This window comes from Ammospiza nelsoni, chromosome 10 (assembly GCF_027579445.1).
Source record: "Ammospiza nelsoni isolate bAmmNel1 chromosome 10, bAmmNel1.pri, whole genome shotgun sequence".
Taxonomy (NCBI): Eukaryota; Metazoa; Chordata; class Aves; order Passeriformes; family Passerellidae; genus Ammospiza; species Ammospiza nelsoni.
In genome coordinates, this window is record NC_080642.1 from 20894574 (window position 1) to 20918277 (window position 23704).

General features: G+C 45.8%; 1 protein-coding gene across 1 annotated transcript in view; it reads left to right on the top strand.

Annotated features, from left to right (window-relative positions):
• Positions 1 to 4207: 4207 nt before the first annotated feature.
• RYK (receptor like tyrosine kinase) overlaps positions 4208 to 23704 on the top strand; it is a 55232-nt gene continuing 35735 nt past the window's right edge. The window contains exons 1-2 of the mRNA XM_059479582.1: positions 4208 to 4493; positions 22052 to 22173. Coding sequence (XP_059335565.1) covers positions 4208 to 4493; positions 22052 to 22173 — 408 coding nt within the window. The remainder of the gene's footprint in view (positions 4494 to 22051; positions 22174 to 23704) is intronic.

The following is a 23704-nucleotide window of genomic DNA, read 5'->3' on the forward strand; positions in this document are numbered from 1 at the left end:
GTGAGTTCACAGCTATTGCTAGCAGCTTGCCACGGACAGACTTTGTGTATCCTCTTGCAATATAATCTTCCCCAGAATGGTTTTGAAAGACTGTGAACTCGATCCTGCCAAAAATAGTCTGCGCAGCCAAAAAAAATCAACACAAGATCTTCAGTGTTTGAGCTGGCCTGTGAATTGCATTTTTCACCTTTTTCCAACGAGATGTTTCTTGACATCCATGAAACCTTCATTTGGCTTCTAATACCCCCAATTATCCGTGCAGCCTGCATTTTAATTACAACATCAGAGCCTAGCAAGCAATTGGCTTCATGGGCAAGGGGGGCCCAGGCAGGCCTGTAGCCCCGTGAGCGGCCGTGCACAGGCTGGCAGCTGCAGCCCAAGAATGTGTTTATTTGTGTTTGGTTTATGTGGTTTTGGTGACCTTTTGTTAAAATCAGCCAGTGGCTTCCAGGAGGCAAAGTTACATACTCACTGAAAAGAAATGCAGGGAAATAACCCCGCACGGGCCCTTGTGCTGAACGTCACATTTGTGCTGAATATCGTGTCCTTATGCCCAAGGCAGGGGTGGCTGAGGTTAAGGTTAAAGTCATGTTTGTTATGCATGGTGGCTGCATGAATATTGTCCCTTTGGTGCTCATGAAGAGGGACAGGCCAGAAATAAGTTTGGGGAAAATGGGGCACAGTGGAAAATGAAAAATGGACCCCCATGTTGGGTTTCCTGTGGTTTCTAGGCTGTTACAGCTGAGGACTGTCCGTGTTTTTCTGTTTTTTTCTTCCAACTCTTTCACAAACCCACACATAAAAAGAGCTGTTTGTCTCCTGCCTGGTCCCTACACCACGTTTTCAACCTCACTGGGATCGTCCAGCCTCCAGAGAGCAGCAGCAATTTCTGCTGTTCCTGTGAGTGAAGCAGGGGTCTCTCCAATAGATAAATCCATGCCGGCACTCTGCCAGTGCCTTCCCACATCAGCTGCCTGCCAATGTCACCAGAAAAGGGCATCAAAATTTTGCTTGGTCTCTGGCTGGTGGGCCTCAGTCTTGGTTTTGATCACATCAGATACCACACATTGTCTGTCTGTCCGCGAGTCCCTAAGTGAGGTGCATCAGAAACCACGCCGAGTCTGGGATTTAGGCTACATCTGCAGGGCAAATAAACACAGATGCCCAGGCGCCGTGCTTCCAGGCTGAGGAAATGGCCTGTGGAGAAGCTGTGGTGTGGAGGGCTCTGCAGCCTGGGCCACATCCCCCCACTACAGGCCTGCATATAATTTCCAGCTCCATCCCAGTTTGGTATTTTATTTTTTTTACACCTTACACTGTTTAAGTAAGTGATGGATATTGTGGGGAGGAGTGTGAGCGATTTCTCTTTCACCTCAGTGATTAGAAGAACAGAATTTCCTACACACTTTCCACTCTTATGATTATGAGCTGAAAGAGTCAGTGATTAAACCCTGCTATGGCCAATTAGCCTGCAGTGTCCTCCTGTCACAGTGTCCCACAGGAAAAAATTCCTCCTGGCAGGTCAGGAGGGAGCACAGAATTTAAAGACATTAAGGGATTTAATGGTCATAAGCGAATATTGTGATGCTGCTGCTGAAAATCTCAACCAAGCAGGCAGCTCCCAACGATGGATTTGCTAAGAGCAAAGCTGTCACTGCTTCAGGGATTCCAGAGGAGCTGGAGAGCAGCCAGGTGTGACAGCAGGTAGGAAGGTGACAATGCAGGTGGCTCTTCAGCCTTGAGAAATGAGGAACAAGATGTGTTTAGGTCAGGAGCCAGCTCAGAAAAACAAAATCCCTTTCCTAAGCCAATTGGAGCAAAGGTTTTGTGTTTCAGGGGAAAGGTGGACACCTTGAGAAAGGGTTTTGCACCAAACTTCCACAGAAATCCTTACTTTTGAAATACTGCACAGCAGAGGATTTTGGGAAAAGGTCAGGAATGTTTGTATAGGAGATTCAAAGGCTCACACTGGAATTTAATGTTGTTTGCATCGTTGGACTTGATTATTATTGCATTCTTTTAAAATATATCAGCTGTCAAGCAGCCCTGCTGCTGGCATTCCATACTGTAACAGAACAGGAGATGTGTTTACAGTTTGGATTTTACTTCAGGATCATTACAGGCAGCAATGGCTTGGCTGGAGCTGAAATCCCCGTCCTCTGTGGGCCAAAGGCCCTTTGTTACAGTGAAATGAAATGCTGCTGTTTCTTAGCTCTGAAAGGACCATAAGATAAAAAAGCAGATTAAAGCATTAAATATAACATCAGTATGTTTTATATACTTATAAATAGTGCATTAAAAAACCCCTTATTTTTTAGTTTTAAAAAAATTACCAAAAAAGGAAATTCTCTTTAACTAAAACATGGGTATTCCAGCAGTATTTCCAATTAGGAAAGCTTCTGAGCAGTGTGTAGGGTAGTGGGGGAGCTATAGGAGTGGTTTCTTTGAGAAGCTGCCAGAAGCTTCCCCTGTGTCTGATGGAGCTGATGTCGGCCAGCTCCAAAACAGGCTTCTCATTATCCTACAAATCTGTTAATAAATTCCATAAATTTCCTCAAACTTCACTCCTGTTTTGCTCCTGACAGTAATTGCTGAGTGGTCTCTTCCTGTTTTTATCTCAATTTAGGAGCATTATATTTTCTCTCCCCTGTCCAGTGGATGGAGCAGCTTTGGTGGGCACCAGGCATCCCACAGTCTGTCACTGTGGGATTATCTTTTTTTTCAGGGATATTTTGGCAGAGCAGTTCCAGTTTTGGCCGTGAACCCCTGGCCCATCCTGAATGGGGGCTGGAAGGATTTGGGGATGGAGTCAACGACAACTAAGTGGGAGCATGGGGATGTGTAGAGTCCCAGGGTGAATATGAGGTGATCCAGTGGGTGGATCCCACTGATGGGGGATTGGGGTCAGATGCCATAAAGGACCTGGCCAAGGCTTTGGAGATGCTGGACATGAGCCCAGGTGTGCCCATGTGGGCAAGAGGCCAGCGGGTCCAGCAGGACCAGGGCAGTGACAATGACTGGGCACTGTGAGGCCCCTCAGGTGCTCTGTCCAGTTCTGGCCCTCATGACAAGAAGGACATTGAGGGGCTGGAGCGTGTCCAGGGAAGGAAACGGAGATGGGGAAGGGGCTGGAGAACTAGGAGAGGCTGAGGGTGCTGGAAAGGGGCTCAGCCTAGAGAAAAGGAGGCCCAGGGGGGACCTTGTGGCTCTGCACAGCTCCTGACAGGAGGGGACAGCTGGGGGTGGACAGGCTCTGCTCACAGGGAACAGGGACAGGATGACAAGTATTGTATTTGTGGGGTGCCCCGATGAAGGAAGGAATGATGAATCTCACTCCATGTTCTCAGAAGGCTAATTTATTATTTTATGATACTATATTAAAGAATACTATACTAAACTATACTAAAGAATACAGAAAGGATACTTACACAATGCTAAAAAGATAATAATGAAAACTCATGACTCTGGTTTCCAGAGTCCCGACAGTTTGGCCCTGATTGGTCAAAGAGTGAAAACAACTCACACCATAATCCAACAAAACAATCACCTGTGGATAAACAATCTCGAAACACATTCCAAAGGGCCAAAACAGAGGAGAAGCAAATGAGATAAAAATCGTTTTCCTTTTTTTCTGAGGCTTCTTAGCTTCCCAGGCGAAAAATCCTGGGTGAAGGGATTTTTCCAGCGAATGAGAATGCCACAGGGAAGGAACGGCCTCAAGCTGTGCCAGGGCAGGTTCATATTGGGCATCATGGAAAGGGTGGCCAGCACTGGAAGGGGCTGCTAAGGAGGTTTGGAGTCCGCATCCCTGGAGGTGTCCAAGGAAGGCCTGGACGTGGCACTCAGCGCTCTGGGCAGGGTGACACGGTGGGGACCGGTCACAGCTTGGACTCGACGGTCTTCGAAGTGTTCTCGGACCTCAGTGATTTTGTCATTCCGTGACGGGCACTTCGCAGAGAGCGGGGATGCTGTGTGTCCCTCCTCCCCTTCCTCCCGGCGCCGGGCGGGATGCGGGAAGAGGCGGGAAGAGCCGTGAGGGGGATCCCGCCCCTCCCGCCCGCGCTCAGGGGCCGCCCGCGGCGGCGGGAGCGGCGCGTGCGCGGGGCGGGGCCTGGCGGCGGCCGCGCCGTGCGAGGGTCCGGCGGGGCGGGGGGGTCCCGCCCGCTTCCCCCCGGCCCTGCGTCCGTCCCTCCGTCCCCGCGGAGCGATGGTGCCGCGGCACCGGGAGCCCGGCGGGGGGCGGCGGGGCCGGCCCCGTGAGGCGGCGGCGGCGGCGGCGGGGGAGGCGGGCGCGGGGCCGCGGCGGGGCCGGCGGGTGCGGGGCCCGCGCCGCCATCTCCTCCACCTCCTGCCGCCGCTGCTGCTGCTGGTGCTGCCCGCCGGCGTGCAGGGCCAGCCCGGCCTCGGCCCGCATGCCCCGGACTGGCCCCCCAGCGGCCCCGGGCCCAGCCTCAGCATCTACCTGAGCGAGGAGGAGGTGCGGCAGCTGATCGGTGAGTGCGCCCCGGGGCCGGGGCGGGGGAGCCCGGCCGCTCAGGAGGGGCTCAGGGGAGTTGTGCGCGCCGGGATGGAAGTTTGGGGGGGCTGGAAAAGGATGGGGAGCTGTGAGACTGGACTGGGAATGATGGGTGTTAGCAGGACCGGAGGTGGCTGTGGGGTCCAGCAGGGAATTGGGGGTTTGTATGGGAATGCTGGGAAGGAAACAGATCTCGGATGCTGAGGACGGTGGAGAGGCTGTGAGTGGGGATGAAGGATCTCCAGTCATGAGAGGACGGGGGTCTGTGGGTCTGGGATGGGAATGGGTGAATCCAGAGATTGGTGTGGGTTCTGTGGGAGTGGCTGTGAGCAGGGATGAAGGAGCTGGGGGTCAGGCACTGGGGTGGGGATGGTGGGTGTCAGCACGACAGGGCTTTGCTGGGGGGTTCAGGGGACGGGGGATGTCTGTGGGACAATGATTTGGGGGTGCCGAGGAGGATGGAAAGGGTCGTGAGTGTGGATGACGGACTTGGAGCTCAGGAGGGGATGGAGAACTATGGGATGGGTGATCCCAGGGATCTGTGGGTTCTGTAGGACGGGGGTCATGGTGAGAATAGACGAGTCAAAGGGGTCTCCGTGCTGCTTTGTGCGTGTGTGGTTAGGGGAAGCAAAGGCTTCACCCTTATGGTGAGGGGCTCCCCAGATTGGAGAAACCAGGGATGGTGTCCTGTGGGAGCAGGGTAAGCCCTGGGAGAGGTGAGTTCAAGCCTATGATTTAATTATCCAGGCAAGCGACATGCAGAGGGCAGAGAGGAGACCTGGCAATAATTGGGTGTGTGTGTGTGTGAAAGGAATCTTAATTTCTAGGCAGGCTGACAATTGCTGCGCAAGGACTTGGAGGCAGTTCCTGAAGTCCCCCATCTGGCCCGCTGTGGAAGGCTTTCACAGGAGTTCTGTGCTTGGAGAGGCTGACTTAAACAAAGATCTGTTTTCTGTAGGCTTTGCCTTCCATAGGCTCTTGTTTAGAGTTGGTGGCTGGAGTCTCAAAACAAATCCGTTGGTGTCCCCAGTGATTTGTTTTTCCCAAGTGCCCTGTATCTCTGCAAGCTGGAAAACAGGCAGTGCAAGACTTTATTTACGTCAAATGGACAAAATAGAAATATCTCCAGTTAATTTGCACTCTGTGAGCACGCAGCTGACCCAAGTCAGGGGATCTGGGGACTGAAGGACACTGTAAACATTTTTCCCTCATGGTTTGCCCTGGTGATCAATGTCATGCTGTTGTCATTTGTACGTGGCACGTGCTTGCTGCCGGATGCTCTGGTACAGATGGAGGGTGAAAATGTCTGGCTTGCTGCTGAGCTGGGATTCTGAATAAGTAGGTAATCTTGGAGTACTGAATGCTAAGGTTTGAGCTCTCCCCCGTCTAGTGCCTGAAATCTCTGTTACTTGGATTTGTTCAGGCTTCTGTGGCACACTGACATAATTATTCATCATGAAGTAGCAACTGAGGAGGCAAGATGTGCTGTTACTATTTTTTAAGCTAAATTTCTTCGTCTAGCCTCAGTTATGGGTGTCTGTTACTACATGGCTGAAATCACTTACTACTTTGTGACTGGTTTATATCACTTTTAGTATCTGACATGAATGATCTGTTCTGCCTCTGTGACCCCAGAGACTTAGATAAATTGGAATCTAACGTGGAGGTAAACTGGGACTTCCTTCAGTCAGTGGGGTTCAAATCACTGGGAAGCTGTTGCAAACTAAACTTCCACAATATAAATAGTGTTGTTGGCATGAGCAGATTTAATTTTAGGGGCATCTCTACACGTGCTGTTGGCTGTAGGTGAGATGTAGTTTAAGGAGGCATTTAGACATAGGCAGAAGAAAATCCAGAGGGACAAACAGTTTCGTTCCAGGTGTTCACGATTCTGAAAACAAAGCCAGCTTTTCACACGTTCCATTTTGTAGAATCTGATTGGGATTTACATACAATCAAGTTCATGGTTTAAGGTCTCATACTGATGTGTGAAGTTGCAAAGGGCAGTGAGGGGGTTCAGCTTCTGGAACTTCCCTGAGAAAAGCCGTGGGTCAGCAGATGCTGGGACAGTCAGTCACGGGGGATAGGAAAATGAGGTTGCTTGTGAAGTAAAGTGTAAAGTTCAGTGAAGCTGCTAATAGAAGCTGGATTCTTTCACCTTTTGTCTCTAAACAATCTCGTGTCTGCTACTGTCTTGCTGTGGCTGAGCAGAAACTCTCAGATTTTCTGCTCATAAATGCAAATGTTACATGAAATTACTGCAGTTACTACAGTCATCGCCCCTGTACATCTTTAGGTGAGAAATGTGATTAGGAATAAATGTAAGCAACATGTGGCTGCTGAATCACAGACAGTGATGCAGAGCTGGAGCATCCATCCCCATGGAGTTTCCATCCCAGGGTCTGGTGGAAACTCTGTGGGGCCATATCCCCATGTGGTCTCTCCATCAGCCAGGCTGACACGGTTCAGTGCAGTGTCTGGTGCTGCTGCTTTCCCCAGACCCAGAGTTCAGTGTCTTGCAGAACCATGGGTTGTGTTTTAATCAGGCTGTGGCTCTTGGAAGTGAAATAGGAACTTGCTGCAGATTATTTGTGGCTGCTGTTCTTTGTGGCACAGAGGAAGGACAGAAATGGTGATTTACAGTGAAAACTGCCTGCTCCTTTCCTGTGTGCTCACGCCAGATTTCCACCGTCGGGCTGTGGAATCCTGACCATGTGTCTGCCTTAGGAGGAATTGTTTTGTAGTCTTCAGGACTTTATGTAGAAGAAAACTAGAGGAAACTGGCTCATCTTGTTGTGTGAGGTGGATTTTTATTTCGAAACACTGTGGATTCTCAGGGTATGAAAGCAGGACTTGCTATATGGCAGGCATATGGTGTCTCTGTCAGAAATATCTCTTGCCATTCCCATGGAAAATATCCCCAGCCATCCAGACTACAAGCCTTTGGGAAAAATAATCTGTGGTTTTCACATAGTTGAATGTGTCAGATTCCAGTTACACCAGGCAGAATTCAGCACTGGAGGGGATGGAGTAGGAAGGGGTTGGCTGAGGGGACTTGGCCGAGGTGACTCCAGCAATGGCAGCAGGAGGCAGAGGTGTCAGGGTGAGAGCAGTGATGAGCTGCAGGGTGAGGGGGAGCTGGGGAGGAGGAAGGGAGGTGCTGCTTTTTGGGGAGAGACATCCAGAGCACCACCACCATTTTAGGGGTGTCTGTGAACTCTCTTAGCACCATCATCTGTAGCTTTTTAGAGAACCTTTTTGGGCCTGTGCTTAGACCTGAAGAAACCTTTGTTAGTCCTACATGGTGACTGAACAGGTGTGAGAGCACCACCTGATCCTATCCCTTTTTCCAGTGCCCACCCTGTGGTGCTGAACATGCAGGTGGTGTGGAGTTAGTGATGAGTTACTCAGTAGGAGGTCTCTGCTTGATTTAGTGACTTTCATTGCAGTTTTCCCATGAAGTCAGAATGTGGTGTTTGCCTCATGTTGAAATGCTCCATTGTTCTGCTTGTCACAGGATCCTGGGATGTGAAGGCTGGTGTATCCCTGTTTTGCAGGTGCCAATCTAAGGTTTAGAGAATAAGGTAGAAAATACTCATTATTATTAGATAGCTCTGGGGTGGGGAGCTTATATTACTTTATATATTACTTATATATTACTTTAATAATTAAGTATTGGATCTAGTCTGTTTCAGAACACTGTTATTTGGCACTTTGTGCATTCCTGGTGTATCTCTTAGACCTTGATTGTGAGTTCCCAGCAGTTCAGCCTCACAGGTTGTACCCTCTGATTCTGAGGAGCAGAATCAATATCTGCCTGTGAAAACTTGGCTTAAGCAGCTCTCCTGGCATTGCATGCTGTTCTTTTGCAGCATTCATGGCAGCAGTCAGGTGCTTAAGCAGTGAGGACAACCCTTTCTGTCCCTGCAGGGTTTTTTTTGGAGGCTGTGTGCCTTTCAGCTGTGAAATTGGTCTTGTGGACAGCCCTCCTGTCACATGGCTCTGGATCTTTTTAGGAGTCTGGTCTGGATGTTAACTGAGACTTTAGTCCCATGGGGGGAAACTACCACCACATTATTGTGTAACTAAGGGCTATCAGAATGCATGTATATGGGGGGTTAAATTAGAATTGCAGGGGAATTTTCAAATCAGAAGTCCTACAGTGTTTACATTGAGTTTCCAAATTTAGTGTTCTCTGGTCTAGTTTCTTCTGAGCAATCACTGAATGCTGTCTGTTGTTAGTTTTATATTTGCACTCACTCAATTACAGAGTTAAATTAATTTCACTTATGTGACTTGTACTTATGTGTTCTAGAATTTCATTAAAAGCCATTGTGCAGTTTACTAAAATGAGTTGTCTGGCTGCAAGAAGCAACATCGGTGCAAAATCTCTTACAGCAGAGGGTTGTTTGTTTGGTTTGTGAATTGAGGTGGTGACTCACAGGGTGGTTGAGGTTGGCAGGGACCTCTGGAGGTCATCTGGTCCCACCCCTTGCCCAGACTGGGCCACCCAGAGCTGCTTGTCCAGCACCACATCCAGGAGCTTTTGAACATCTTAGAGGATGGAGATTTCACCAGCTCTGTGGGCAGCCTGTGCCAGTGCTCAGTCACCCTCTCTGTATGAATTTTTATTGCTGCTTAGGCTGACCCTCCTGTGTTTGTGCCTGATTTTCGGATCAGGTGGGAAGAACCTGCTTCCTTCTCTCTGCACACACCTTTGAATATTTATATACATCGATGAGATGCCCCTGAGCCAGCTCTCCACAGCTTTCTCAGTGTCTTCTCATGGTAGAGGTGTTGCAGTTCCTTTAATCCTCTTTGTGGTCCTTCACTGAACCCTCTGCTGTAGCTCTGTGGCTCTTTTCTTGAGAAGCTCCAAGTGTGCCTTCACCAGAGCTGAGCAGAATCCTGGGAAATTACAGGCCAAGTGCAATTTTGTATGTTAGAAATGGAGTCTAAGCATCATCTTATTGCAGCAGATGATGTTAATTGTCTTCATTTTATGCTGTGAAACATCTTTGTTGATGTCATTGTTTTGGGGAGTTGGCCACAGACAGGAGCTCCCATCCAAAGTGCTTTATGGTACTTGCACAGCATCTATAGTAGCTGGAAATCCTCTTGTTCCTTTGTTGCCTGATTGTTATGAAAGGGAGCTGAAAGTGTGTATTCTTTGTGGTTCTTGAAAAGCTTCAGGGCCTTGTGAAAGTCCCACTCAGCCTGCTTGGACAGAATCACAGCCTGGAGCACCACCAGCCAGTCAGTGCTGTGCTCTCAGTGAGGGTTGTTAGCAGCACCCAAGATCATTTTCCATGGGAGTTGGGGAACTCACAGGTACTGGAAAAATGCAGCAAAGAGCCTCTAAGGTTGCAGGAGGATGAAGGAGATGTCCCCCAAGGAGCAGATGTTTGGGTACCCTAAGGTATAGAAGCAGATGTGTGTGTGGTACAGGAGTTACAGTTCAGGGTCAGGTTCTCTTGATATGTGTTCTGAAATCTTCATTTCATAGCTTTTAAGTGCTAGGCTTTGAAGAAGAGAAGCTTTTTGCAGGCTGTACTTTTCCACTGTTCCACATACCTGTCTTTGCAGGAGTACAAAATCCCAGTTCCTGGCACCAGTGGAAAGGGAAGATTTACATAGGTGCACACCTGGATGGAAAGTGCACTTCTAATCCTGGCAGACACCACACACTGAAACAAAACTGAACTGCTGAAAATGTTCTGATATATCCAGTGAAGTGCAGGTGCTGATTTTAGGATAATCATTCTGTTACTTTGCTCTGTAAAGTCCTTTAGCCCACTGACAGTTTGTGAGGGATGTGCAGTACGGTGGGTTTGGGATTGTGGGTGGGTTGTACCCAGCCAGCTGTGGGGCTGGGGACAGGCAGATGTTCAGGGCTGTGCAGCAGCAGCAGGTTGGGACAAGTTCCCTGCAGCAGCCTGTGTTCCTTCTGGAGCCTCCCATTGTGCCTGGGTGTCTGTCTGTCTGTCTGATTTACCTGTGTTCTTCTGGAGCCTCCCATTGTGCCTGGGTGTCTGTCTGTCTGTCTGATTTACCTGTGTTCTTTCTGGAGCCTCCCATTGTGCCTGGGTGTCTGTCTGTCTGTCTGATTTACCTGTGTTCCTTCTGGAGCCTCCCATTGTGCCTGGGTGTCTGTCTGTCTGTCTGATTTACCTGTGTTCCTTCTGGAGCCTCCCATGGTCTGATTGACCCAGTGCCATGGTTCACATCCATATTGAAGTTTTTGAGAGGAGCTGCAGTTGGGGCTCCTGTCCCCTTCCATTCTGTTACCTCCCCTTTAGCTTGCACACTTCTAATACCAGTGCACCACCATTTCTTTGGGGATGTGTGAAATTGTATAATCCACTGCAATATTGGTAATGCTTGCAGAAGAATAAGTTTCTAGAAGCTTGAAATAGCCAGTGGAAGGCCTTCCTCTTGAGGAGGCAGCCTCTGGGCTGGGTTAGGATTGCTTTGAAACCATATTCTGTGATGCCACTAAGGCAGAAGTCTGAAATAAACTTCAGGCCTTGTGTGTGTTGATCTGCTCAGCATTGCTGAGATGGGTGGTTGATTTCTGAATCCTGCTTTACCACATCAGCTGTTTTGTTGGGATTTACAGTGCTGGGGGCTCTGTCTGAATCCTGCCTGGAGAAGGCTCTTTCCTTCTGGAAATCGGTGTTCAGGGGGGACTGCAGGGGTGGAGTGCAGCTGGGCTGCCTGGTGCAGCCTGGGAGGAAACAGCCATTTCAGCTCCCCAGAGACCAAGGTCTGTCTAGTGATAAATGTTTGTGGCTCTTGTAACATTTGTGTGTCAGGGACTTGGAAGAAACCTGACCTCTGAAGGCTGTCCTGGTGGTGATGAGGGGAAAAATTCCCGAAGCTGCATTCCTCACTCCTGTGACTTCACACCTGCATTCTGTTTGGCAGCATCCTATTTATCACTGCTGATTGTTTGGTCTCTTTCTCCCTCCAGTGCACAGACAGAATGGAAACGAAAGAGAGGAAATGGAGGCACAGCTCCCTGCATGCAGGAGAAAAGCCAGCAAGAAAGGCTCAGGATACTGAGAGGAAGGCAGGGACTGAAACTGCTCCTAAACACCACCTGCGCAGAGGGAAATAAAGGAGATAGGGATCATGTTCACAGGCACACAAAGTCCCAGGGTGGTGTTTTCCTGGGAGTGGGAGCTGTGCAGGCAGCTGTACTGTACACTCTGGGTATTTTAAACCATGAAGCCTCGTGTTTTTCTCCTTCCCTTCTGCTATTCACGGTTGTGTTTGGATACTGGAAAAGCTGAATTAATGAGACAAATTCCAAATGTGTTGATTCATGGTTGTGCTGAGCTCTAGTGAAATGACTTGATGACTAATTCCTACCTGAAACTCTCCAGACTGGAATATCGTGGAGGCTCCTACTTGGAGTCAGAGTTCCTCCTCTGTACTTTAGTGTGCAGGATTGAATCCTACTCGAGATCTCAGCCATGAGAGCAGGGAGTACAGGCTGAAGTGCATTTAATGAGTTGTGCCTGTTGAATTGAGCTCTTTTCTCTTTTTCCCCCAGAATGGCAGCAGCACCAGCAGCTCCCATGTCGGGATGAATGCTAACACTCTCTGCAAATGCCTTGTGGTGGCACAAAGGGCTCGATGGCAGAGGCTTCAAAGGCATTATTCCTCTTCCATCGCTGCCTTTGTCCTTCTCTCAAGCGGATAACTCACATATTTGCACTGACTGCTCCAGAGAGCTGGGAGCAGAAGCAACAGCATGAAACTAATGTGATGCTTTAGAATTTCCCTGCCACTTACTGGGTGTTGAATGGCTGTAATTAAATTAACCAGTATATTGATTTCAGCATGCTGCTTGGGAAAGAGCAGAGCAGGAGCACAGGCATGGGAGCTGCAGCTTGGAATGCTAGAGCAGACTAATAAACTAATGATAGTTATCCTCTCCAATCTGGTTGGGCTTTTATGAAATAAGTTGATGGCCTTGCAGAGTAATTCCTAATAAAAGAAAAAAATACTAAGCTCTCTAGGTTTAGAGATGGCCACAGGAGTGAGCAGACCTGGCTTGGTTTGTTTAGAGTTGGTTTTGTGTTAAGCAATCCGTGTCACTCTGATGAAAGTGCTCAAAGCATCTCAAAAGATGTGGACAGTCCATCATCCCTTCAGCAGTCCTGTCAGGCACAGAACCAGCAGTACAGACTTCAAAGCTGAGGGATCTGAAGTGGGTTTTTTTTGGTGTTTGAAAAACTTTTATTCCATTTTCAGTCTCATATAAAAAATAAAACAATACAAATGTTACAATTCACACCATTACAATCAAAACCCAACTATTTCTTAATTACAATACACTATAAACATTTCTTAACCTATCAGCTGTTACACTATACTATAAATACCTTAAAATCAATTATCTAAAATTAGCTCTCATAAATCCTACTGCAATATCTTTCATAGTTCTATTTCTCTAAAATACCTAATCTTTTTTACAAAACCACATTTTAAAACTTATTTCTAATTCTATTTCTCTCTCAACAATATTTATCCTATTCCACAACATTTCTAAATCAACATTTCTTGTATCTAAATTTACATACAAATACACACTATATAAATCTTCTCTCAAACTTTAAATATTTTCTATAAATCCATTTCCCACATGAAGCACTGGGGGGGGGTTCCATTCTTCCTAATTATTAATAAATTTATTTGTACTCTGTCAGGTACTCATTACTGGAATAGCCATGGCACTGGCCCAGATGCTGTTCTGGAGGTGAATTTGGGTCTTGTCTGCAGGGATAACTAATCAACATGTGGGTGCATTGCTATAACTAAATGAAATAAAAATAAAATGGCACAATTTCTCTGGGTAGGTGACACTGAAACACCACAAACACACGTTATTCACAAGCCCAAATGACACCTGACATACCTCTGTGGTGGTGTTTTAGCTGGGAAGGTGACAGCAGCTCCCTTCCAAAGCTTTGGGGCACTGCTGAGCATTTGATCAGAAGTTTTATTTTGAGGGCCATGCTCTTGGCAGCTGCAGTTCATGAGGTGTGAGGGAACCTTTTTTGTATTCTCAGTGTTTGCTTTAATTCAAAAGGAGCATCAAACTTCATATTACAGTAATTATGAGATCTGCCATAGCTGCTAAGTTAAATTTTTATTTCATAAGTACACCTAAGAATAAAGTTCTTTTATATTGTTCCATAGTTAGATCTGTTTTTTGTATTACTGAGTTTCCTTTCAGTTGCTTCCAACCCTGTATCTGTGCCATTCCTATTCCCACTTGTCTCATTTCCCCTTGCCCTGTGTGTAAATCCTTGCCACTAATTTTCCTCTGCCTTCAAGTATCCATTTTGTGCATCTCTGCTGCATTTTTCCTTTGGAATTGGTGCTTCAGGTAACTCCTGTGCACCATCCTGCCCTGTTAACAGCAACGTGGCTGCTGTTCTGGTGAGTTTTCTAGGTTTTCTTTTTTTTTCTTGCAATGGCCAAATTTCATTTAGAAATGTGTTCTCAGGAGCAGAGTCCACTTGCATTTTGCTCTGAGGTGAGATATATGGTTTTGGTTGAGGTTTTTCCCCATCTCCCCATTAAGAAGGGTCATTTAACTATTTCTACAGAGATCTTTATATCCTAACTGTTTCTACAGAGATTTGTATATCCTACCTAGCAGAAAAGTGGAGATATTTCTTTTTTAGGTGAAGGTGAGAAGAACAAGCAGGTGGTTGAAATGTAGTTGTTGCTGTTCAGAGACAAATAAAGGGTAAGCAGGTGGGTCCTAGGAACAATAAATATCTTCTGTTTAGTATGGATGGAGTTAAATATTGATTGTGCTTCAGCAGGTGGCATCTCCTAGGGGAGCTTCTTCCTGTGGAAGTGAAGTCCTCCCTCTGACTTTCCAAAAGACCATTCAGTGGAAAAAATCCCATTTGCTTGAGGTGTTGAATTTGCAAATTGTATTTAACAGTATCAGTGAGGTGAATTGGGGGTGAACTGCCTGTGAAGATTCACAAGGACTTAATGAGAACTCTCAGGGAAGAGTTTTTCTCCCATTTGCTGGATGTTGGGAAGCTTCCTGCTAAGATTTCCTGCTGGGGAGTCTTGGTTGGTTTTCAAGGGTGCATTAATCGCCTTGAAGTTATGTTGGGTATTTCCTCAAATTGAATGCCTTGTACGTTGTATTCCCCCTCCAGCTCATGAGAAGTTAACTCTGCCCAGGTAACAAATAACCACAGCCCGTGTTCCCTCTGCTGCTGCTCCTTGGATGAGCTTGCAGAGGTGTGAGTATTGCTGGGTTTGTGCTGCAGCTTTGTCTTTTGGCTTGACCTGATCACCATCCTTTGACAGTCCCTGGTGCCTGTGTTAGGAGACTGAAAAGCTGCTTCTTCATCATCTCCATGTTGCTGAAGCTTTAACTTGTTTTTGCCCTGTTTTATTTTTCATCAGTCATCTTTTCCACAGACTCCCAACGTGTAAGGTGTTTAAAAACAAGTATTTCAGCCCAAAATCCTGCCCAACAGCTCTAACGGACAGACTGTAGCTTTGTGGAAAGCTTAAGTCAAAATGCAGGTGGAAGGCTGTGGTCAGTTACTTGTTTTATTAAAACAAAATTCACTTTATTATTGTATACACTGGATATGCACAAATATAGGTATTTTTTTTGTGTTAATATTTTCAGAGGCTTAATATTGCATTCCCAGTAGTTTGCTGTTTTCTAAACTAAATCGATCCATGTGGATCAGTTTGCATTTTTTCCTTCTGTCTTTGAACTCCCAGCTGTAGTTTCAGTCCTGAGCAAAGCTGATTGTTGAATTAATTAAGTACATTCAAACTAATAAGGTTTGTTCTGGGAATGTGTTCTTTCTACACTATAAAAAAAAAAGAAATTTTCAGTAGTCAAGAGCTGACTTTTAGTTCTGCAGTCACATTTCCTTGTGTTTGGGCTGTATTTTCCAGTGGACATTAGCAGAACCTGCTGTAAAACCAGCAAAGTTTAGCATTTCAAGTTAGTGTTTCAGACTTAGGGTGCACTTTAAATTAAAGGAAAAGTGAAGTAAAAAGAAGCTGTGTTTTTCAGCAAGGTAGGTTATCCAGTTCTGGGAGAATGCAGTGTGTTTGTGGAGTGGGATGAGCAGGCTTGGGAGGGAGGTGGAATCTTGGGGTTTGTACTCTCTCACATGAGTGTTCATCCTGGCATGGAAACTTCTGCTGTGGCCAGGGGACTGACCCAGAAGAGCAGCTCAGGAGCAGAGGCCTCATTCTCTGGAGTACATAATAGAACAAATAAAATATTTATAGAGAGATCATAACTCACTGAACTGGGTAAATCTTGCCTTTAATTGGTTTCAGTGGCTGTGAGTCAGGATCAGGAGTGGCTCTGCTCTGGGTGGGCTGTGGTGGTTTGATGTCACACTGCAGAGATTTCTCAGCTGCTGGTGAAGAAACTTTTAAATTACAGACTAAAACATTAAGAAAACAACCCCCAATTTCAGTCATTTCTCTGCTGGGGAGCCACTGGACAGAAAATTGTCAGCTATTGTTACCAGACTGCTTTTCACTGTTACCAGATAGTGAAATGCTGCTTTTTGCAAAGCAGCAAAAATAATAGGAAACTCTTGCATTGTACACTCAGGAAACTCTTGCATTGCACACTCATTTTGTATCTCCCCATTTAAGACAAATCTGCCAGAATTATGTTATGGAGATTTCAAGTGATTTAGTTAGAAAGTGCAACCTCAGGTAAGAGATTCCTAAACACTGCTATCATCTTTAAGAACATGTAAGTACTGATGCATATTGCAGGATATATTTTCTTCATAAAAATAAAACCCAATTTTCCCATGATGGCAGAGGCAAGTTTCTTTTGTATATTGTGCTTAAAATGAAAAAAAAAATAGTTGAAGCTAGACTGCATTTGCACAGGGGCATTTGAAAGGAAGTGTTTTGTTAGGCTGCTAGACTGACATGATTCAATTTTGTCATGAACACAAGGGGTGCCCAGCATCTTTGGCATCTAGGAATGAAAGTTGGCCTCTCCCCTTCCTTTCTGAGCTTCTTCAGATGCTTTGTTATGTTAAACAGTGCAAAGAATGACAGACTTTCTCTGTGCTGCTGCTTAAATTTACCTTTTTGTTTGCCTTCAACTTTAATTTATTCTTTCAAGTCTGTGCCCAAGGTACAAAGATGGGGAAGTTAATAATGAGATTTAGAGGTTGCCTGGGTGAAAGGTTGGTGGTTTTGCCTCGAAATCCAGCAGAGCATTGCTCTGAACTGATTTCATGTGTGTTGGTGTAGGTTAGTCAAGTCCAAGTAAGGAGAAACCAGATCCTTCTGTGCTGTGCCTTGTCTGCATATGGACTTGTTTAGGGAGCTTTGCCAAAGCAAAGCTGCAGCCCAGCTTTTAAACTGGTCAGAATTGATCACCAATATTCTGCTTAAACCAACAGAAGCTGCTTTTCCTCCTCTGTGTTTTGTGATTTTTGTTTATGTTTTGCCACTTTGCCTAGAAAATTATTGAGGAGCTGCCAATTTTCTGTAGCTGTTTGTGTTGCATCTGTGTTTTCCTCCTAGAGCCACCTCTTTGCTCCTTTTATTATTCCATTTAGGACACAAAACATTAAATCCATCTTGGATTTGCCTTACATAGTGTAAGAATTGAGCACCTTCAGAGGAACCCAGCATCTTGCAGAATGACATTTTCTCATTTCTCATTTCCCTCCCCTCACCCTTCAGTAAGGAGGGTTAGGTTTAGTAGTTTACTGAGCATTCTTGAAATCTGAAACAACTGAGAAACTAGAATTTGTTTCTCTTTTCCTCTGCAGCCTGCTACCTCAGCTGGTGCACCTTATGCTGCTGCTGAGTTTGGAAGAGATTTGCACTAAAAAACTGAAACATAGAGGTTTCTGTTTGAGACTGTGTATTGGCAGTGACCTGCTTCATTTGATGCCATTTTTCTAAGTTACCTAAGTCTAAAGTATGCTTTGGAAAAACCTTACAGCATCTGAAGTCACAGGACTGTTTCATTGTAAGCTCCATCTAAGTGCTGCTGCAGTCTCACCCTCAGTGTGGGGTGCTCCTGGGCATCCTCACTAATCCAGGGAGTTTAACTCACTGAGGAGTGTTCCCCCACTTGTTTTCTCTCCCTGCGTAGTGTCAGCTTGACTCCTTGCACTTGGCTTGCTGAAGGCTTAAATAAGGAATGTTGCCAGGCTTGTGTAAGTTTGCAAGTCTGAAGGAAAATGGAGAAATGCAGAATTAAAGCAGTTCTGGGTTCAGCTGTCACAGTGAGTCTCAGATCCCACACCCTATCAGTGAACCAGGGCTCTGGCTCTCACTGCTGTTCTGTGCAGTGTCCTGTGTGATTCCTGACCTGGCTGTGCCTTCCCCTGGGGCTGGAATGTGCTGCAGCTCCCAGGATCAGCCCTGGGCTCCCCTGTGCCTGCAGAACACACTTGCCTGCCTGGCTGCCTGCCTGCAGCACAGGCTGGGGCTTTGTCTCACTGGCAGGTTCAGCTGCAAAGTTCTGTGTGTTTTGCTGGCCTGATTGAGATGAATTATACAGACAGAGTGCTTGGGGAATTCAGGATTGAGGTGGGGAGGTAGTGAGGGGATGAAAAATTAGAAATGGAAGGATGAACTGGAAGCAGATCTGTCCTGATGTGGATTGGAGGTGGGGAGATGGGAGCTTGCTTGTCTGGGGAGGACCCTGGTTCTTAGCTGTGCATGGGAAAAGGAATTTTGTCTGATTTCACTGATGGGAAAAGATGTGCTAGAGGGGAAATGTTTTAATCATTGATAAGCTTAAAAGGGGAAATTACTGTACTGTATTGAAACACTGACATTTCCCAAGGGTGTATCCATCTGTTTCCAGCTTGGAGAAAACATTGACCCAGATTCCTAGGAGAAAAGCTATCTAGTGAGAAGAGATTGGGAGATACTGCCTGTGAGTTTAATCACAGAATCATGGAAAGGTTTGGGTTGGAAGGGACCTTAAAGCCCATCCAGTCCCACCCCCTGCCATGGGCAGAGACACCATTGCACTAACCCAGGGTGTTCCAAGCCTCATCCAGCCTGGCTTTGGACACTTCCAGGGATGGGACAGCCACAGCTGCTCTGGGCAACCTGTGCCAGGGCCTCACCTCCCTCTAAGGGAACAATTCCTTCCCCATATCCCATCTAACCCTGCCCTCTGGCAGTGGGAAGCCATTCCCCCTCATCCTGGCACTCCAGACCCTTCTAAAAGGTCCCTCTCCAGCCTTTTTGAGGAACTTCCTGAAGTTTGTGACCACGAACACTGGAAGCACAGAGGATCTGCTGGTAAAGTGTCACTGTGTCCTTGGGTTTGAGTCCTTCCCTAGGCTGTTTCTTTAACTCCCTGATGGGAACAGGATTCTGAGCCAGACAATCTTCTGTCTTTTTGTAGAAATCCAGAGCTATAGTACAAAACCTCTGGAAATATTTTTCTATGCCAGTCTTGAAGCATAATATTTTAAATACAACACAGCATTGATGCTCATGAAGCTCTTATATTTTGCTTGTGAAATTCATATAATTATTGTCTCCTGTTAGTGTGGAGCTTTTTCTGACAGTACAGGCACAAAACATTGGTGTCCTATAAAATGAAATTACTCAGTGTTGTACCACTATTAAAGCTTAGAGGTTTAATTTTCTGTAGGGTGAATTGGTTTTGTATACCTTTGAATGATACTGCACATCAAGATGCTTCTGACAGCCTCAGTTAGGATTGCATTTTATATTACTCTTATGAAGCTGGGCTTTGCAATAGGCAATTTTATTGCTGTGTACCCATTTGATTACAGTGACCAGTTTCTCTACAAAGTTTCTATTAAACCAAGAATTATCACCCTGAAATTCTGAAATGTTTCTGTGAACCTCTGGTTGCTGGGACCATTTATCAACAGGAGAAGCTTTTCTTTATTCCAGAGGCAGCTTCCTTGTTCCAACTGCATTGTTTCACATTGTTTCCCTAATTTTAAAAATGATTTGTACTTAATGGCATTCATTTGAATGAAAATTCTACCTTTAAACCTTCCCATCTTGGTTGGATCTAATGCCAAATGTCTGATAGTTGTGAGCTCTTCTCCACACTCCTTCTGTGTTTACTTACTCTGAGTTGGGTTTCATGTGTAAACATGTAGATATGTAAGAATGATCCAGGCAGGGATTTTTGAAGTTTGCTGTTGCTTTTATGTGTTACCAAAATTTAGTTTTGTTTCTGGGGCTGTGTGGGCTTCCCCCTCCTCCCTCTTTTGCTGGTGGATACATTTTTGCATTTCCCATTTATTTTTAAGTGGAAATATGGACTGTGTGTACAAGAACTGTCTCAGGCTGTTTACATTAAACACTTAGAGCAGCACCTGCATCTTTTTCTGCTCAACATCTCATGTGAGATCATTTCTCCCTGGGATTACTCCATTATCTTGGTTCCTTTCTTGCATCCAGTCTTTGGGGTTCTCCCCCTCACCACCCCCAGTACCTGTGATTAAACTGTGGGGGTTTGGTCAAGTTTTGGGACCCTGATGAGCCAGCAGGGAATAAAAGTGGTTGACAGCGACAAGAATGAAAAGGAACATGTTGTCTACTTTTTTGTACTTGTGGAAACAAGGTGGATTAAATCAAATTCTTAAATAAGAGAAAATGTTACTTTGTACTGATCTGTACCCAGTTTTTGCACTAAACAGGAAGAATTACCTCTTTTGAGCTGATGCTTCCTTTTATCAAATGCAGTTTATCTACACAGTTCAATGATTGGCTTGGATTTATTTTTCCCCAATTTCTTAAGAAATACCTTTCATGACTCTCTGGATTCTTGAAATGATTTCAAGATGCCTTAAATGCTGTCATCTTGAAGTCGCAGCCTCTCCAATATTCTTGACTTTCTAGCCATAAAAATAATAATTAATGGAATCACAAAATAGTTTAGGTTGGAAAAAGCTCATCAGTTCCACCCCCTGCCATGGGTAAGGACACCTTCCTCTATCCCAGGTTGCTCCAAGCCCTGTCCAACCTGGCCTGGGACACTTCCAGAGTTAGGACAGCCACAGCTTCTCTGGGCACCCTGTGCCAGGGCCTCACCACCCTCACAGGGAAGAATTTCTTCCTAATATCCCTCTAAACCTCTCCTCTCTTGGTTTAAAACCATTCCCTCTTATCCTGTCACTGTCTCACTTTGAAAATGTCTTTGTGTTTTCTAAAAGTCCCCTTTAGGTGCTGGCAGGCCGTGAGGAGGCATCCCAGAATCTGCTATCTCCATCCATCCCCATTTGTACTGTGGCTGTTTGAGCTCTGTTCTCTCAGTGTGGAATATTCAATGTCTGATTTACTCCATTGTTCTCTTGGCATGTCCAAGAGCCTTGATAGCATTTGACTGGGAGCACTGGAGGATGAGACAAGGCCAAATGGTGCTGGCTGCAAATCCACTGTGGTTTTGTCCTGAGGATATGGAGCTGGGATTAATTTTACCCCTGCAGGGAAGCAGTGTTACCCTAGCACTAATTGCTATTGACACCCAGGGCAAGCTGCAGGGTCCTGCCCTGTGTTCAGTGTGACCTTGGGTCGTGTGCCACAAAAAGTAACAGCAGCTGCAGTGTTTGTAATATCACAGGCTGTGTCTTATGGAGGGAAATACACCTTAGTGCCCTGACATGAGTAGTTTGTGGGGCTTTCAGGTCTCTAGGTGAACTAAAATGTTCAGGGAGCAAAGGGTTGGCAGAAAATGTTGGCATTACTGGGTGTACAAATGCCACCTCTCACTCTGTATGAGGAGGACTCACCTTTTACACAAGCAGACAGTGATAGGACAAGGGGGAATAGTTTTAGACTATAAAAGATTTAGATTAGATATTAGGGAGAAAGTGTTCCCTGTGAGGGTGGTTAGGCCTGGCACAGGTGCCCAGAGCAGCTGTGGCTGCCCCTGGATCCCTGGAAGTGTCCAAGGCCAGGTTGGACAGGGCTTGGAGCAACCTGGGACAGTGGAAGGTGCCCCTGCCCATGGCAGGGGCTTTAAATCCAAACCATTCTGTGATTCTGTGACTTAATTTCCTTGAAGCTAATTCCACACTGCCTAGGTGTTGGGCTCAAGAAATGAGCTATTCCAGAAGGAATTACGTGTGATTAACCAATTGATAATCTGGAGCAGTTTGGTTTGAGTGAGCACAGTTGTAAATAAAACGAGCTGTGATTCCCAGAAGCAGAACAGGGGATGTTCAGGAGAGCCTGTAATGACTCTCCTGGATGTTTGTGTGGAAAGTTGAGTTTCCTTCCATTACATTCCAGCTTTTACCTGTTCCTTAGGCTGTGGCACCTCTCTCAAGTGATTGCTCTGTAAGGCTTTGGAGCTCTGTGAGAGTTGCTGGCTGTGAGCCTTGGTCTCCAAACCTGCCTTGGAATTTATGGGCTGGAGAAGTGTTTGCTTAAACATGCAGCTCTAAGTGGAGCTGCTGGTCCTGAAAGTTGCTTGTTCCAATGTGTTTGGTCCTGTTCTTCCCTGTCTTACTCTTCTCCTTCTTAAAGGTCTGGATGCAGAGCTGTCTTACGTGAGGAATGATGTGGTTAATCACTATGCCTTGTCCTTCAATCTCCTGATACCCAGTGAGACCAACAATCTCCACTTCACCTGGCACGCCAAATCCAAGGTGAGCAGGCATGACTTCTGCTCTGGGTACTTGAGACATGAGCTGTTCTGCTTGGTGAATACCCACTGCTATCATTTAAGGGCTTTTTTCTCTGCAAAAATTACCATATGCAAGGTGCAAAATATTTATTTATATGACCACAGGCAATAAGTTAAGATGGCATACATCCAAGCTCTCCTTATTTTAGAAAGTTGAAGCACTCATTTCAAAGTATTTTGTACTTCTTGCTCCTGGCAAGGTCCATGATGCAAGTCACTGGCTGTGGAATCTCTTCCCTTGGTGCATTGGACACGCAGAAGGGCAGCCATGAACTGAAGCCTCTGGAAATCATATGTAGAGCAATTGTTGTAGAGATTTCTAGAAACATATGCTTGGAGACAAGGAGAGTCTATAAAAGCAGCATCCAGTGTGTTATTACTGAGCCCTGATTAAATGGAAATGCTTTTTATGTCACTTAATCACTGTGCCTGGAGCATGCAGCAGCAGCTGTCAGAGAGATTGCGTATGCTCTTACATTCTGAAACATTTCCAGTTACTTAACAATTTATTTTCATATATGAAATGATCTGTTTAGTCTCTGCCAGATGTTCATTCTGTTCTTTTAAACTTGACTGATGGTTCTTCTTCTGCCCTGAAGTAGGAAAGGCTGCAGCAGGAGCAGTAGTATTAAACAACTCCACCAGTGCAGGGCCTGAAGCTTCCTCCTGCCATTGTTCTTCCCTGTGAGGTGTAACTTGTTAAGAGGAGTGACTTTTGGCCTGCAGTGGATTTGGGTTGAGTGCCAACCAGCCCTGATCCCATATTGCACATGCACAGTGACAGTTCAGTCACTTTGTCATTTGAGAGGAGTTCCCTTGTCACAGCTCAGCCGAGGCTCCCTGCATTGATGGCCCTGCCCTGTGTTTCCTTGGGCCTGGCTGGGAATTCTGAGGAGGAATTTTGGAGCTTCCCATTCCTGGGGTTCCATCCCTCAGCATCTTCCTCTCTAACTTGGTGTAGTGCGACTTGGAGGAGCTCAGAAATGGGGTTGTGTCTCTTCCCTTGGCATCTTGACTCAAAAATAAATTGATATCAGAGATGAACCATATCATGTTTTAGAAAAGGGGAAGAACTGACTGTTGGCACAAAGTCAAATAATTCAGCTGAGAGTGGAGGGGTAGGATGAATTTCCAAGAGGAGCTTATGACTTAGAGTAGGTCCTGTACTGTTTTTGAATTAATATTTGCAGAATCAGCTTCTTAAATGGAAACAAAATCTTGGCTATAGTTGAATAAACTATTTCTAAGCAATTTTGTTTGTTAAACTGACTGTGGGAGGGGGAATTTTTTGAATTCTAGCAGCTTTCACAAATTGACTTTTGAACAAGTTTAGAAGTATAATCGAGTGAAATTTGTGGGGGAAGTTTTTTTAATACAAGCACTCTGATTTCTGCCCCAGATTTTAAGGAATTATTTCAAGAGTAGCTTCTCTTTTGGCTTTCTTCATTTGAACTGTCACAAAAGTCTCGATACTAAAATGTCACATAAGAAAC